Raw genomic sequence first — 18,507 nt, 5'->3', positions numbered from 1 at the left:
AATGACCATTCAAAGTCAGAACAATTTTTCCTCCTCCTAGACCTATTAGGATAATATTTCTTGCCATGAAAAGTGATACTTCAGGTAACCCGAGATGCAGTTTTTGTAACCTTATTGCACTTGATCTTAGCAGAGGGGATAAACATCTGATCCTCTCTTGAACTGGTGTCAGTGTGCCCCTTGCTCTTCTCATGCTAAAGCCAAACAAGCACTCTTTTTGGAGGAATCCCAAAATCACACAGATCTCTCCCGATGTTCAAAAGTGTTCACTGCGCATATTGACATGCGATAAGTGACTTAAACATGAAACACCTGTATCTTACTGCTCATTGTGCTTTGTGAGATTAAAATAGATTTAAACTATGAAACATATTTTAAAGCTGCTTTATGTGTGAGTTGGTGGGGTTTTTTCCAACATAAAATGTGACATGGGCAAATGAAATTCCACATACCATACCAACAACTGTAGAGATCGGGGTTATCTGTAAGATTTCTATCTGGACTATTGGCCATCCAGCACAGCTCTTAATTTAGTGGCTTTTTTCCTATAGTAAGTAACAAACAAACAAACAAACAAAAAAAATAAAAGCTCACCTATGTTACTATTTTGGGAAGAAAGAAAAACAAAAAAAAGAAAACAAAACCATAGAACCAATCTTGTCTGCCCTCCCTACCCCCCACCTGTATTAGATAGCAATGAAGTGTTGCCCATAAATCCCAAGCGTTGTTCCTGGCACTGGCAAGGTGTATGATCCAGTAGCACCAAAGTGCCAGGTACAAATAGGAGGACTAAGTCTATGTATGTGACTTGGTTATTTTGAGCAATGGGGTTGCTGTGTGGATGACTGTTGCAGTAGAGATGTACGCTCCCTTCCCAGGCCTGCCAAGTGTGGGTTTGCATAACTTCTTGTTTGTGTTAGTTGCATTGTAGGAGAATGTTGCTTGATGTCATTCTAGGGTAAGATATGACTTCTTACTTGATTACCTGTTAAATTTTTTCATTCATTTTACTCTGCAGGTCATTGCATAGACTGAACAAGGAAGAAAACTGGTTTGTTAGTCTAGTGACAAGTCTAGGACTTCTCATACAGCATTGGGTCTGGGTACCAGGAGAATTAGATTATCGAGGGTCTCAAATATCTTAATAATTTAGAAATTAATAATGAAAACTGAAGTACAGTTTAAAAACCAAGAAGGATTCTTTGTGATGCTCGTATTGGTCAGCAAAGTCCTAAAAGAGGTTAAATAGAAAAAATAGATAACGAATGTATGGTCTGCTGGCTTTCATCTTTATACTCAACCTTGTGGGTTGAACTGTGGGGTAACTGGTTTGTTGGGGTTTTTTTTCCTGCAGACTTGAGAGTACAGTGTAGAACAGGAAAGCCTGAACTACTTGGCTGAAATATGGAACAATCTACAAAATTTAGTTGAGTTCAACATTCTGATCATACAAATAAATTCTGTACCTATTTCATATATTAGAAGAATTTTTATATATGTCATTATGTTGAAAACTGTAATTGCTGTCTAATTCAGCAATTATGTTGAAATATCTCTCAATGTAAAGAAACTTATATACGTAAATATGGCCTTGCTTAAAAACAAATAAAAAAGCCATAATGTGTAATGAGGGGAAAAAAAAATCTTTGGGAATTTTTTTACCATTATGTTCATTATCTTTCTGTGGCTATTTATTTTACCAATGACTAATGTGGATTTTTTTGTTTGTTTTTCATAAAGTGTGTGTGCATACAACTACAAGTGTAAATTCACTTTAGTCTGACATACCTATACCTCTAAAAACCTCTTTCTACATTAATTGCTATGCATAAATTATTTGAGTTATGCCAGTGCCTTTTGTAACTTAAGAGTCACATTAGTGTAAGACTTTGCTGGTTGGGACAACTGGAAGAAGTTGCTCAGAGCAGGTTAATATGTGATGCTCTTCAGATAGTGGTGGTTCATCTGCAATACCGTGTTTCGGTGCTTTTGCAGGGGATTCAGGGGGGCTGTTTTTAACAGAGAGTGGAAATAGTTTTGCAAACAGCGGGGAAAACTTTGACAGTTTTGCACAGAGATTTGCTTGGGCTAGATAAAAGCAATGGGAAGGCAGGCATGTCCAAATCGTACTCCCTTTCCCTTCAGGAACAGTATGACTATTGATTAGAAAAGTGTTATGATGTCTCATAATGGTTTGTGATTTGCTCCACCCCGAGTATGCTTTCAGGGAAATAATTTTCCAGGCCAATTAATCTATAACACCTCTTGTTACTAGATAAAGCTTCTAGCAATCAGAGCAAAGCTACCCTGTGGGTTTTGTATGTAAACTGGTGAGGATAAATAGTAGTTAAAAGCTAGGATAACGTAGCAAAGGCTAAGCAGGAATTATGTAAAGTTTCTAGCTCTTCAAGCTGTGTTACTGAAGAGGTGAGAGATTATGGGTTTACTGACTAGTCTGTCCCAGGCATGTATCAGGCCCACTGTTACTAACTGTTTTGTCAGGTTTCTCCAGGCAAATCCTGTAGACTATTTGCATGAGGGACTTTTTTTGTTGGCAACTGGACTTGGCAACAAAAACCTGCAGTAACGTATTTGGTACTGTGGAGCAGCATCTTATTGTATTCCCTGGCAGGACAGACTGTGCAGGCAGCACTCCTAACTTCTGGTTTGCTGATTTGAATGTGAGGGAGGAATTAAAAAGGCAGCCAGAAAATAGTAAAATATTCTGAAGAGCACAATTTATTTTAGTTTCTATCTTAATAGGTCAGGGTATGAACTTTTGCTTTCTTAGTTGTGGTCATTGCCAGAGAGTTTCAATCTGGCGTACATTTTTCTTTTTTAAAAGTATCAGTTAATTTTTTTTAATTGGGTCTTTTGCTAATTTCCAATTGCAGACAAACATTTGATGAAGAGACACTGTAATTATTGTAACTTGAACTATCTGGGCTGTAGTGCATAATTTAGACCTACTAAAAACAATCTTAAATTTAAGACTTTCTCTCCAAAAATGTTGTAATGTCTCGAGTCTCTAATCATAGCAAAGAAATATTTAGTGAAAAATGGTGCCTTTGATGTATTAATAAAGTACATGAAAATATTTGCATGTTTTCCACTATTGAGAACACTGGGGTTTTTTTCTCAGGGAGATTTAGAATGAGGACAAATTTTAGTTTCCTATCTTTTATAATGTGCTAGTTATAGCTAGTGTGATTCTTAAGACTTATAGCTTCAGGTTTTATCAATCCAATCCAGAGGAAAAATTGTTTTAAAGCTGCTTATTAATTTTCCAAATTATTTATATAAAATTCTGTTCAACTTTGGAGTTTCGTTTTTGTTGCGGTTTTTTCCACTAGGAAGGTTTCTTCTTGGTTAAACATTATTTGTAATCAATTTTTATTTCCAGTTTAGAGTGTAGCAGATTTGGAGGATAAAATTACAGGTATTTGTGAGTTTGAAAGACTTTTCAATGTGATGAGAACGTAGGATGAGTTTGGTACTCGTTATTTTAGTTCAGTTTCAACCTTTGGATTATTAAGCACAGTGACTTGCTGTGAGTTTTCCTGCAAAGAAGAACTGTATATTGAAAAGACACATATGTACATGTGTGTGCCTATATATATACACAAGTTTATATCTAAAAGTAAGTGTCTATATAAAGTATTTAAAAATATATGGTAGCTTATCTAATGCTAATGACGGTAAGCATATAATGAATCGACAGTGAGAACAGTCCTTTGAAATAACTGTAGGAGATTGAAGAGGAAATAAAATGTTCCTGTATAAACAAATATTAATAATGAGAATCCCTCCAGTAAAAAAACCAACGCTGAGAAGCACAGAGCTTGACTCAGTGCAGTAGCTCCTGCCTGGCAGCCTCTGCCTGGAACCCAGCTTCAGGCGCTGGAGCAGAGAGTCCGAGAAATCTTGTATTGGGCAAATGGGGGGTAGAGAGTAGGTGAAGTCAGAATGGGCATAAATCACAAAACAAGGTGAGTGTGCCTTCAGATGCTTCCCCTGCTAATTGTTCATTGAGGGATTTTTGTTACCCATCAAAATAACAATAATGATACCTATGTCTTACTCAGATCTCTAAGAAGAATTGAGAGGGCTTTTGTAATTAGAGGCATTTAAAATAGTTATTGGGTTTATTTAATTTGGTATCTTTTCATTTTGCATGAGGTATATGTAATTATTTTTCGTATGTATGGAAGAGAAGAAAATAGTATGTAATCTCAAAGACTGACAGCACTCATCTGTATCCTGTTTGCCCACAGACTAATAATAAAATACAGCTGTAGAATGAGAGCAAGATGTTTCTCTTTCCTTAAACTTTTGCTTGGACCTTTGTCCAATGTGCATTTCAATGTACTGTATTGCTTTCTGCTTCTGGATAGTGTCTATTAAACTTCCTTAATGTTTCCACCACAAACAGGAACCCCCCGTTTCCTGTGTGACTAGCCTCATGAAATGATGAGTCATGAGACTCTCCTGCTTTATGAAGTGTTAGCTTCATTGAAATTTCTTTACATCTGAAGAATAGCAGGAAAATTCTGTGAGGAATCCTAGTTTTGGGGAGCGTGTTTGTGGTCCTGTGCAGACAGGAGCAGGTTGCGCCTGCTCAGAACTTGCAGCCATGCATCAGTTTTAATGTGGTGCTGAAGTATCTTGTGTGCAAGAAGGTCTAGGAGATGCTTTTTAGAAGGGCATTATGTGAATAGAACAGGCAAAGGTGTGTGGTGTTTTATTAACAAGACACAAAGTTAGCTTGTAAAACATCTTGCCACTAAACATGCTCAAGTTTTAATGAGGTGTTTTTAAGGGAGTAGATAGAGTTCAGCACTAACGTACAGGAATGTCCAGGGGTTATTTTGCTAAAGAATTAAGTCAGTTCTTAAAAATGTGAATATTCATGTTGTGTGTTTGAAGGGATAAGAAGAAATTTTGCTGCAGGGAATGTAGGGAAGTTTTTCCTATAGGAAAGCTTCCACTTCTAAAGGATCTGATATTGAGGCTGTTTGATCCATGGATCTGAAGCCTGACTGATTCCAGAAACTGAGAACTTTGGAGACCTAAGTCTTCCAAGTGTTGTGGAAACTTGCTGCAAGTTGTATAGTGTAAAGAGCATCCATCAGCTACTCAAAGAAGATTTAAATTCATAATATAGCAGTTATTTACTGTTATTTAACTTTAAAGTTGTGGATTTCCTGTTCATTAGTGTGGAAAGTTTCTCAAACATGTCATCTGTAATGAATAACCAGATATCTTACTTCCTTTTAAGTGGTTTAGAGTGAATCATGTTTTCCCGCCTCAATATAAAGTGTGTCCAAATTGTGTTGAGTTCCTTTTCTGGTGTAGAAACAGATTCAGAATGTTTTAAATACAAATCTGTATAATTAAGCATTTTTCTTCAGAACTGAAACTCTTAATGAGAGAACCTTGCCAGTCCAAAGAGGAGTAATTCCTTGCTTCATGTTGATAACACTGTATTTAGCCTGTGCAAGTGAGAGTTTCAGATGTATTGAGTTATCACTCTTACTAGAGTGATACAAACAAACCGTCAACAGAGTTATGGGATAATCTGACCAACATCAGCAAATTGCGGCTCTGTACAGTGGGTTCTGTGGACAGTAGCTCTCAAAAAGTTACCATTGCAAAGGGTAGGACTCTCTGAAGAGAAGAATGTGTTTACATGGCATGGTGCTGCCTTATATGGGTAGTGAGAAATATTCTTTAGAGACTTAGTATGAATTAATATTAGTGTGATGTGCTACTCAGACTAATATATCCTCTTTCTCATCAGGTCTAGTAAGCTCGCCTAGTACTATACTAATATGGTTATCTTGTTTGCTAAACTGGGCAAACAAGCTTGGATGTCTGCATGGCAGCGTCTTTACTGTATTGGCTGTACACTGAATTTGTTTTACAGTAATTGGGGATTTGATAGACAGGTTTTGTTTCGGTCATTGTTATTTCTTTAACATTGAAAAATTGGCATTGATGTAGAGAACCATGAATAATTAGATCAAATTTAAATGTGTTGCAAGAATTTTGTGTTTGAGTCTTCAGTGTGATTCTTAGTGATAATGATTTTGTAGATCATGTCTGATTTGGCTTACTTTTAGTGATTATTACTTAAGATTGTAACCTTCAAAGGATAATTGGAGTTCTGCATTTCCTGCTGCTTTTACAAAACAAGCTAGAGGCAAAGTCTTGAATAGTTAGAGCTTACTGGGGTTACTTCTGGCAGTTGCTGTGCCTGTCACGCAAAGGATTGGTATTTGAGAACAGAACATCCCCAGTGAAAGAACAGAAAGAAGAAAAAAAACTCAGTAGACTTAATGTGCATTAACTTCCAACATTGACACAGTCCTTAAAGAATGAATTGCTGGTCATAGCAAGATAGGATTTGAAATTACTGATTATTTGCAGTAACTTTCTGGGTGAAAACTCTATGCATATGCAACATACCTTTGAACAAGACAATTTTCTCCACTTTGCAAGTGGTTAAAGCTATCTTACATATCTGCTGTGGAATATCTATGCACTATCAGTAAACATAATTTCCTTCATTCAGTTTGGCCCTTGGCTCTATGCATGGTAGATACAGCTTTTAAGCTCCTTAAATCTACTCTAATGAAGGATGACTGTGTATCAAAAACTGGGAAAAGAAAGTGTTTCTCATTTGTTTGCTACACGTAGTATGGAGGGCTATCCCATAAATGCCCAAAGAGGAGGGCTCTCGTTGACTGTTGGTAGGTGGCTGTAGGCCCCAGAAAGGCTCTTACTGGTGTCAGGTCTGAGGACAAATGAACTGGAAGTTCATTGCAATGAGGGATCTCTGAGTCTTTCCTGAAGAGGATGCCCGAAAAGTTCAGATACAATGTTTGTCTGGAATATGAAGTTTGAGGGGAATTTTCTCAGGCCCATGATACGAGCCTGTACACTTCCATCTCCAAAACCAGTGGAATTCTGTTCTCTTTTCAGTCTTTGTTAAAGTCCTACTTTATTATCATCCTTCCTATTCATTAATTTCATTTCAGTTTTTATTTGCATGAAATACTAGTTATATACATATGTATATATGTAGTTATGGTAACTTATAAATAAATTACATGATGCTGACTTATTGTCTCAAAGGAACGCAAACATCTTGCTTTAGTTGCTGCTAGCTCTTTCTATAATGACAGTTATCTTCTAAGCTTATCCCCTATCCACTTAGCCTAAGGAGTAGTGCAAATAAAATACTTTGATCCTATGGTTACCAGCACTTCTGGAGGAGTTTTGATCCTTGCTAGCAGAGGCTTTCTGTTAGGTTTCTTTTGTGATCAATGTAGGGACTTTTCATTTTTTGTTGCAGACACTTATTGTTGGGTGGAGGGGGTTTTTGACTCTCATTTTCATTCTTCAGAATAGGTATATTCTGCAGGATTTTTCTCACCTAACAATTTGTCTCTGTATTAGCATAGATTGTGTTGTATGCTACTTTGAGTCAGATATTCAGAATAGTGCAAGGGTCTCTTAACAGAAGGACTTTGCATATTGGAGCTAGATGACATTACTTTATGAAGCTATTTATCTTAACACACACAAGCAAAATGTTTTAGCTTGCTCCAAGAAGAGGTGCTAACATTAAACACACAACCTGAAAATCACATCTTTTCCTGTCACCAAGACAATGCAGTTAGTGAGACGAATACCTGATTTACATCAGACATGTATAGAGTTGTCATTCTAGCACTAGCCTTTGCAATCAAAAAGGCAGAAACCCCAGCTTTTCTGAACAAAAGTGTCATTGGCCCGAATGTAATGTGTTGGATTTAAACTGGGATGGAGATGTGCATACCTTACCTAGTGTGGTGTGATCTTTCACTGGAGCATAAACAGAGCCTGTATTGTACTGTTTTCTCTCTTGGCATATTTTCTTACTTGTGTCCTCAAATATTACAGATAGATAACAGAGTAAGACGAGGCAGTCACTGTCCCTTGTTCAGCCTGCTCTATGAGCACAGGCTGAGTTACGTAATGTGCTCCACATTACTGTACTCTTGTTATGGAAAGTCCATTGTTTTCACATACTGCTTTATTTTTTTCAAAAGTAGTTTCAGAGTTATTTATCATTTTTCTTGTCAGCAACTGCATTCCAATTAAAAGCTGGGTTTTTTTAATGTCATACATACTAGGTAAATGTTTATAAAACATATACTTGGCATTTGAAAGGGTAAAGCCAAGGGAAAGTATTTTTAATTAGATATTATTGTATCTGGTTTTTTTTTAAATATAACATTGTTTTGAATGCTATAGAGGTTTGTGGGTGGGTATTTTTTAATTTTAATGATGGGGGGTTTTGATACCTGTCCTCTCCCTGCTAATGATCTAGTATATTAACAAATAGTAATGATCTAGTATATTAACAAATAGTCTTGGCCCTAAAAGTTGCTCTGTTTTAATTCCTGAGTTGAGTGGAAGGAAAATACGTCCAAAATGTCTCATCTGTACTGTGAGATCAAGTTGCTCTTGTCAAGGGGTAGAGAATAGCTCTTTATTCATTCCAGGTATTGGGCAAGAATTCAGTAGCCTTTATTGGTGATAAATGGGACCAAATTCTTGATGTTGGAACTTCCAGTGAAAGGGAGCAGCTCACAAAACCTGCTTAATTATTCAGGTCCTTATCTGATACCCAAATGGATGCTTGAGTTCACTCACAAGGAATCCTAGCCTTTTTAATTCGGGCAAAAGAAGCTATGTAGACATTTTTATAGAATAGAGGCCTAGGTTCAGCTTTTCTTACAAGCTGTGCTTGTTCTGTACATGAGTTTGAAAACCTGACCAGTGAGAATTACAACAGTGACAGCAACATTACAAAACCTGCAAGGAACGTAAAGGTTAAAGGGTATGAGAAGATGTGTATTTCCAAAAAGCACCCTTAGTACTTTCAAAAAAAAACAAAAATTGAAGAGAGATGTTTTTGAGGTGAATTACTTGGAAGTGGAAAAATACACCGATGTTTGGTTGTTCGTCTCTTGAAATACTTGACTACAAGTCAAAAAGTCTTCTTGCTGTGTACCTCTTTAGTTGTGAGAAATAAGGATGCAATGTCTACTAGAGTACCTCAAGCCCTCTTGTCCTCATATGTTGTGTTATTGACAATTTTTGACCTATAGAAGTAACAGAACTTCTTATAAAAGTAGGAAATTTAACTTCATTCTCTGTTGTTATTGGCAGACAAAAATAATGGTCTTCCAGAAACCAAATGAAGAAAGAAACACTGTATTGTACAAAATTTTGTCTGTTTTCTTAGTAAAACAGCATATTTTTCAAGATTTAGTACTTCAGAAAGGCCTTCTTGAAAACAAGGCATGCTCATGAACCGAATCTCACTGTTTAAACTTCTTAACCACATCAAAATAACTTGGGGTTTTTTTGAGTGTACATCTTCAAATGAGAAATTTTTACCCTTGTTCTCTGATTGAGAGTTTAGCGGACTGTGGGGTCCAGCAATTGTCATCATAGGTGGAGCTGAAGCTCAATAGCTGTTCCTTGCGCTAAATGTGACTTATTTCTTTCTATTTGTGTGTGTTTTTCTTTTGGTGCCACTGTTTTAAATGGACTGGGCTTCAATCAGTTACACCTGAACGGTGTTTTGTGCCTAATGCTTGTGATGTAAGACAGTTAGCATTTGAAGAGTTAATTTTATGAAAAGATGTCCAGAATAGTGTTATTTAGCAATATGAATTGTCCTGAACTTCGGTTTCCTTTTTTTGCCAGTCTTTCTTGTAGTGCAGTACCAACTTGCATTCAAAATTACACTTCCCTGAGTTGGTATGGACATTAAAGTTTGGGATTCAATAAAAGTTAAAACAGCAGATTTATTTTCTCCCATCCCCTTCCTGTCAAGTTGTTCTACTGAGTGCAAATACTAAAGACCACATCGCCTTTTGGACAAGAGCACTTTGGCATCTGATGTTTGCTTATGTAATTTGAACTCTTGATACTATTTGTACAATTTTTGTTAAAGGTATTTGCAGGTGTTACTTAAAAACAAATACTAGAAAGATACAACTGAGCTATCTTGTTTTTAAAAAGGAATTTTTAGTAAGAGGTGGTTGAATATAAGCGAATATTCCAAATCAATATGACACTATAATATATATGAATGCTTGGTGCTTTTTCTGTGCAGACTTCATTTTAATGATGCCCACGAGATTGCTCTTACTGTTCAGGTGTTTCAGAAAGGAACCAAACTTTCAATGTGCTTTTTATTTATAAGACTTTGTGTATGAATTGTGTATAATGGTTCAGTGAGGATAGAGTTTTTTATCAGTTTTAATTTTGTTACGTGAATAGAATTAAATAATATTAGCTGAATGGGAAGTAAATTATTTTCCATGGATTTTAGTGCTGTTCTGTGAACTTGAACTTCAAATTCAATTGCGGAAGTTCCATTTAAAAAATACCTGGAGGCATCAGGTTAAACAAGGATGCTTTTGGGATTGCAAAATATGTCCAGACAACAAAGCCATGCAATGCGAATTATTCCCTGCCTCCTCCATGGTGAGGATTTTCATTTATCTTTGTGGCCCTGTAAAGTGGAATGATATGTGACAGGCAGTATCATTCTGCTCTCCTCTAGGTGAACGTAAAACTCAAATGTTTGACTTGCTATTTTTCTGTAAGACTTCAAATAGACTCCAGGTTTCGTGTTCGGGAAGAAACATTGCCTGGGATGTTCCAATAGCCAGAAAAGGAAGGGACAACTGTTCTGTTATGAAGTGCATTACAGTTGTTCCCCATTGTTATAGACTCTAAAACTTCAGTTTAGGATGTGTCTGTGGTACTAATTTTTTTTTTTTTCCCCCCTGAAACTCTCACCATGGCAGATACCTTATTGTCCCAGGGGAGGTTTCCGGACCAATGTTCAATCTGTTGTTCTTATTCATTTCTCATGGTGGAAAGGTTGGATATAACTTGGAAGTTTTTATAGCCAAATTTCTTAGCCTTTTATCGCTGCTGTTAGTGACGAAATCAGAATAGATCAGATCATCCATTTCTGTAGTTTTGAGTGCCACTCAGCATAGATTCCTCCCTCTTTTGCTTATTCACCCAGACCCAAGGTAAACTTATGTCCTGTTTCCAAAATACGCCCATATGCAAAACCTGAACAGCTCTATCATTTGTCCATTTGAAGTTGCTGAGTGTTTGACTTTGATTTGGAAAATCAAATTTTGGATGGGAGAATTTGTGTCTCCTTTGCAATTACGTAGCTAATAGTCTTTTCTTCTAACATCCTAAAAGTACTGTGCTTGCTGGTTGCTTCGTGTGTCAGTGTAGATCTACTAAAAATTACCTTGTTACAGGATTTTTTTAAAATTTTTTTTTCTTGCGACAATTCAGAAAATTGTGAGCCTGTGCTCTTGAGGAACATGAATGCTTAGAGTGACACTTATATGTTTTATAAACTCTTGGTCTTTCTTAAAATGGTGCTCTTGTGACCTTTTTCCAGTTGCTTTGTAGTTCTCTTCTGACTTACCTTTTATTTTCTACTGCTATCTAATTTTTTTAAGGTCTCCACAAGCTGTAGTGGCACTCACAAGTAAATGATTTAGTGGTTTAATCCACAGTGTGACAGGTTTTATTACTATTATCTAGAATCAAGTCAAAGACCATGCACTATTAAATTGGTACTGAAGATCTTAACTAGAAACAACACTGGGGTTTGGCAGATTACGGCTGAAGTGACCCTCATTACTGAAGACACTTCTTTTCTCCTACAAGACAAGATCTCTAGAGTCATCGGTTACTGCTGTTGTAATGAGCAAGAGGGCAAAGATTCCTTCTCAGTTTTTTGTGATTGCTTGGAAGTCTAGAGTTGCTCTGTCCTAATAGATGGCACAAAGATGTTATGTCCTGAAATGTAATGTGTAGTAATAAAGTCTTATTAGTGAAAGTTGAATACTGGGCTTTCAAAAAGTTTCTTTCAAATGCAGTACAAGTGTTTATGCAAATAGTAGCATGAGCATTCAAATGGAGTCAGTATGACAGATCTAGTCATTTCAACTACGATGAATCCATCATGTGGCTTCAAAGGCTACTTTATGGTTAGATATTTAATATGTATTATTTTTGTGGTTAATGGCATGCTTTCCCCCTGTTTTTAAGCATGCAGAAGACCATTATTGTAGCTTGTTAGGCTTGCTCACTGTATTGGAGCTGCATCTTGAATTTGAAATGTGGTGAGAAAATAGAGGTCTGCTTCTAAAAATTATGTTAGCCAAAATTAGTTAGAAATTTATTAGTTTTTTGACAATGTGAAGTTCTGAGAATTGAGTTAAAAAATATTGGGGGAAAAGTCTAAAGAAATAGCAGATTAATTACACTCAAGGTAGGGATGCAAAATTAATTGTCACAGATTTGCAAGTTTTGAAAGCCTAATACTTGACTGAAAGTGGAGGAAAAAGATTGACAGTAATAAAACTAATTTTCAAGCTCTAGTTAAGTTAGGTGTTTTTAAGATACCACTCTGTGGTTGGACATACTTCCAAAGAGTTAGTGGCCTCAATTATAGATTTATGTACCTAACCAAACCTTTATGAAGTTTAAAGTTGGAACATAAAAGCCAAATATTTAAATGTGTTCTTTATTGTATGGAGGAACAGAAAAATTATTTAAACAGTTACTGTACCTTATGAAATGATAATTCTAAAAACTGTAGCAAAACGTGCGAATAAAATTCAGTGTACTAGTGACCCTCAAGTGTAACACTGGGACTTCACACTGGGAGAGACCTCTCTGGTACTGGACACTGTTTTGGGATTGTGTGGTGGGGTTTTGGTAGTGGGGGAGGGGCTGCAGGGGTGGCCCCCCTGAGAAGCTGCTGGAAGCTTCCCCGGCTCCAAGTCGGACCCACCTCTGGCCAAGGCCGAGCCCATCGGCTACGGTGGTAGTGCCTCTGGGAGAACAGGTTTAAGAAGGGGAACCTGCAGCAGAAAGGGGAGTGGGGTGCGAGAGAAACCCCTGTGCAGACAGCAAGGGCAGTGAGGAAGGAGGGGGAGGAGGGGATGCCCCTGCAGCCCGTGGTGAGACGGCAGGCTGTGTCCCCCAGCCCGTGGAGGGGAGTGGGGGAGCAGATGCCCACCTGCAGCCGGGGAGGACCCCACGCCGGAGCAGGGGGGTGCCCCTCAAGATGGCCGTGACTCCGTGGGAAGGCCCATGCTGGAGCAGTCAGGGCCTGAAGATCGGCCCGTGGAAAGGACCCACACCAGGGAAGTTCACGAAGAACTGCAGCCCGTGGAAAGGACCCACGTTGGAGGAGTTCATGGAGGACTGTCTCCCATGGGAGGGACCCCACACTGGAGCAGGGGAAGAGTGTGAGGAGTCCTGCCCCTGAGGAGGATGAAGTGGCAGAAATAACATATGAACTGACCGTAATCCCCATTCCCTCTCCTCCTGCACTGCTGGCAAGGAAGAGGTAGAGAAAATCAGGAGTGGAGTTGAGCTGGGAAGGAGGGAGGGGTGGGGGGAAGGTGTTCTAAGATTTGATTTTACTTTTCATTATCCTTGTTTTTATTTGATTGGTCATAAATAAAATTGATTTTTTTTTTTTTTCCCCCAAGTTGAATCTGGTTTTTGCCTGCGACCATAATTGGTGAGTGATCCCTCCCTGTCCTTGTCCTTGGGAGGAGTGGAGTGAGCGAGCGAGCAAGTGGCTTTGTGGTGCTTTGTTGCCAGCTGGGCTTAAACCACAAGAGACAGTATCAAAGAATTGGAAATATTTTTTAATCATGTTCTTATACATTATCTGTGAACCCAGGAGTTACAAGTCATGTTGGTTGAATAGTCCTATCTCTCTAACCCTACTGAAAAATATACTAAGTGTTATATTGGAAATAGTTTCAAGTGCAAAGAATGTTTATTAAAGCTATTACAGGGTATGTTGGAATTGAAACTCTTTCAAGATTTATGATTGTGTATCTAGGGTTGATTTCTGCCAGGAACAGATGGTATTGAAGCAGACAGCTGACAAGTGATACAGCAGAAATCACAATTAAATGAAATTTTGTAAGTGTGATCATGAAATAATGAGAGTATTTTAAAGTGTTATTGCAAAATTTGGTTTTGAAGAGCAGACAGGATAAAGAAGGGTTTTTATGAAGGGGGAAGTTGCATTCATGCTTTTCCAAAAAATACTTCAATTCAAAGATTTCGGATCAGTAGATGTTGAACTATTTGAAGGGCAAATTGAAGTTATATTCTAACATACTCTTGGGGAAGCCGTAGTCAGGTTACAGCAGTCTTACTGGATATGTATGGGATAACAGAGATCTGTCTTTAAGGCATCTAGCTCCTTAAAACTCTCTGTAGTTGTATCTAGTTATTCTAAATCAATTGCTGACATGGAATCCAAACCAGAAATAAATTGTTATGTCTCAAAGGATACTTACTACTTTAAAAAGAGGTAAATTTGAATGCTGCATGTTTAAAATAGCCATAGATTTGTCCATTGTAGAAGTTTTGATCCATGAAGTAAGCAGCAGAACAATTAAAGCCTATGTTTTAGGTAAAATGAAACAAAGGATGCCATTACCCTTGTTCTAGGTTAAGGAAGTTAGGAAGAAGCTCATAGCACCATAATCCCTGTCACTTTATTCTAAATTTGGTTTTAATGGGGTCGTAAGGCCTTCTATGCATTTCTCATGTCGCAATCCTTGTGGAAACTCCTGTGTGGATGAAATGTTTTGGAGACTTGTGAAATGGAAGTACTGCGAATGGAAGGATTATATGTTTTTCATGTAATGCAATCCAAAGGCACATATAAATATGATATTGGAGTTTTTGTGACACAGAACTGTCATTCCAAAACCCGATTCCTTAAGGACTGAGCTCTTTTACTGCTTTTTAGTTTGTTGACAGCATTGACCAATATCTGGAACTAAACTTTGGAGTTTCTTATTAGGAATATAAATTGCTTTGTTGTTTCTACTGGAATACCAACATAGTCTTTCAAATATGTAAAACTTGCCTAATGTAATTAGTGTGATGTGTTTCCTTACTAACATTAGAGCTGATTTAGAGTTGCAATAGTCCCATTTGCCTTGCAGATTTTTGAATTGGAAAATGAAGATGGCTCAAAACTTGCCTTTCTGTGTTGTCAAATACTGCAGTAATACTGTGATACTTGGAATTAAATAGTACCAACAACGTTAGATTTTACATTCTGTGTAACAATGACTTTTATGTACAAAACACCTTCTCTCTTGAAGTGTTTCTTTTAGTGTCATTTGAGTTTATGAAATTAAAGGAACAACATTAAGGCCAGTATTTGTATTAATATGATATATTAGTGCTGCAAGATGTCTGCTTCCAAAGTTGCTTGTTAAAACTGAAAGCTTGATTAGTGTTATTTACTGTAACACTTTATATGCAGTAGCTTATATTTGCAGATAAAATTTGTTCATCAAATGATTCCTGCTTTTTAATAAAAGTGGTTGATCTGTATAGCAGTACTTTAGTAGCATTTAAAATACAGAATTCTCTTTAATTTTACTCAGATTTCATTTATTAAAATTCACCCATAAAATGTAAGACTTCAGATGGAACAAAATTAGAATTTTCTTTTAATGGAAACAAAGACTTCTGCATACTGATGAGAGCTTGCTGAATGCAGCATTTGTGCTTTTCTAAGACACTCTGAAAAACAGGTTTTTTGAATAGTAAACCAAAAACTTTCTCTCAGAAATTAAACTAAAAAAAAAGTTTGGATGCATCATAAAGTGCCAGCTGTGAAACTATGGGAAAAAAATGTCAGGGCTTCTGTCAAAGCACCCTCAGCATGCAGAATACTTGTGGCCAATAGAGACCCTGGGGCTTGGGATTGTTGAAATACCAAGCTCTGGAGTTGACCCAGAAGATGACAAGCCATGAGCATCCCAGCAGAGCTGCCCTGGTGCTGTAGAGCAGGGAAGTCTCCACCAGCATCCTGCATAAGTACCCTCCAAGTTTGTACTCCCTGCTGCAGAACTGGAGTTTGGCTTTGAGTATTTTCAAGCTGTCAGCTTAAGAGCAGCAAAACTGAAATCTTTGCATGACTGGAAACACACAGCTTGGAAACATAGAAGCACTGGAGTGGAAATGTTGCTTGTGTTAGAGCTGCTTTCGTGTTTGTATTTTGGTGGGTTTGGGATGCTCAACAGTTTCCATTAGTAGAGGTTGGATTTTTGGAGAAGCATGGCTCAAATTTATCAGAAATTTGGACCATGGATGTTTCAGAAAAATATTTTTAGGGTTTGGTGATTTGCATTTTTCTAGACAAACAGCTTCCTTCTCACCACCGTTTTACTGGAAGATTTCTGATAGGTTTTATCAGATTGGTTACTTGCATGATTTCTGTCAGATGTTTAAAAAAAAACCAAAAAACCCAAACCAAACAAACCAGCACCACAACTGATAGGATGAAAATTTTGATAATAATGAGTTTTGCCCTTTAAGTGGGGAATGCAGTTTTTGCTTGTGTTCCTGAGTGAATACTGTCTCTACAGAAGGACGTACTCATGGCTCATTTTATTTTCTCTAAGTCTATAATGAAATTGCAGGCAGTGTACTATCATACTCATTTTTTCTGTGTTCCTTAATCTGTAGGGTACAGGCTCACTTGCATTATAAAAAAGGCTTAAATGGGGTTGCAAAATATTAGCTAGCTATAGTAGCTCCACTCCTCCAGGCTGGAGGAATGAAAACTGATTTTCATTGCTGGCTGGTGCTTACTGCCTTTGGGCTGGGGAAGCAAGTTTAGTACGTGTATTACTTTTTCCCTTGTGCGTCCTGTCTGTTGGGGTTTTTTTTATTTTTTTTATTTTTTCCCCTAGATGACAAGTCCTTGGTGCCAAGCCCTGTCTTTTTTGTCATAAATGTGTTATCTGCAATGGAGACATACTGGCAAGTAATTGGTACTGTGAGGCATTGTGTGGTGTTAGTAAGTGGTATTGATTCCTTATTCAGGGTGCATCAGTGTCAGGTTTGCACTGCTCACTTTGGAATTGCTTGTGCGTAATTCAAAAAATTATGTTAAGAAACATTGATAAGATGGTAACTGTGTAACTTCGACTTTTTCCAAGCAGGGACTAAACAGGGAGTAGGTTGTTTGGGGCAAGGAGTTGTGTGTGGTGGTGTTGTGTTGAGGAGGGGTTGAATGTTCTAAGTTCTGAAATTCTTTTATGTTTTCGAAGTGACTTCTTGGGTCTCAGCTCTAAATTTGTTATCAGATCTCTCCTGCCATGAACTTTAATTTTCTTCTATGCTGCTAGCTCTCAAGTAGGAATTCACTGAATAAAGTTATTTTGGCAAGGGAGAGGAATGCTTTTCACGATAAAATGTCAATTAAAATGTGTGTTAACTTTACCATAGTTGTGACACAAAAGTTGAATTAATAGAAATGTCTTGTGACTTAAAATTTCTTGCTGCTTATAATCATGATCCCTCACCCCCGGTGTATTTTGGAACTCTACTAAAAAGATCTAGACATCTAAGCAGAGCTTAGGCCAGAACCAGGTTCCCGATTGATGATCTGTCTCTTCTGATTTCCCAGCGGCCTTCCCTCAGAGAGCAAACTGGTTGGTTCTTGTTCATTTTTATCACTCACTGTGATGTGAAAGTGATCTTATTTTTCTGATTCAGCTATAAACTCGTGCAGGGAAATTGGCACTGATCCTGAAAGAGTGGAGAAATATTTTGTGCTAGTCTTTCAAAAGTGAATCTTCATCAGTACATATTGTGTATGGCTAAGTAAGTTCTCTTACTTGTACCTTCAAAAGAACCTTAGGTCAGCCTGAACTAATCAAAAGTGCTGGGTCTTACTTGCATCCTCCAGAGTGTTTTCTACAAAATAAATTGCCTCTCTACCTTCTTGCTTATTTACAATAAACAAAACAGTGGAAATTGGATTTCAATATTTTTGCCCCTACTCACTCCACCTTCTTTTCTATTTAAAAAATAACTGCTGAAACTAAATTCAAACTTTTCAAAGAAAATGTTTTTCGGTAATTGTTGCATATGACACACCATTTTTAACTGTATAGGACAGCTTCAAGTTCCTGTCTCTGGAGACAAGTGAATGGTGATTTCTAACTGATGGGTTAATCTAAAGATGTGATGAGCATCTGTCAATCTGTGTATGTCAGGAAAACAGTAGTTGCCTATGTAGGTATTAACAGTTCCTTAGGGAGAAGCATGCTTGTCTTAGTAAATGTGACTAACGTCTTTAGAGTAATTATGTTTTCTAAAATATAAAGTGTACAATATTTGGAAGATGCACTCTTATGCAGTGTTTTTTCATAACTCATACAGAATGCTAAAACATACTTTTTATTTTAAATAAAACCTTTTTTCCCCCCTCTTACCACAGGATAATGAGAAAAGGACCCCTTTACATGCTGCTGCCTATCTGGGAGATGCAGAAATTATTGAACTACTTATTTTATCTGGTATGTTCTGTTCCTGTTAATGGAAAAAAAAATA

General features: G+C 37.4%; 1 protein-coding gene across 1 annotated transcript in view; it reads left to right on the top strand.

Annotated features, from left to right (window-relative positions):
- Positions 1–18,507, top strand: part of ANKRD28 (ankyrin repeat domain 28) — a 132,945-nt gene that overhangs the window by 58,165 nt on the left and 56,273 nt on the right. The window contains 1 exon segment of the mRNA XM_075051677.1: positions 18,395–18,473. Within this exon segment, the coding sequence (XP_074907778.1) occupies positions 18,395–18,473 (79 nt within the window).

Source organism: Buteo buteo, chromosome 2 (genome assembly GCF_964188355.1).
Source record: "Buteo buteo chromosome 2, bButBut1.hap1.1, whole genome shotgun sequence".
In the NCBI taxonomy this organism is placed as follows: Eukaryota; Metazoa; Chordata; class Aves; order Accipitriformes; family Accipitridae; genus Buteo; species Buteo buteo.
This window is presented reverse-complemented; position numbering and strand designations above follow the sequence as displayed.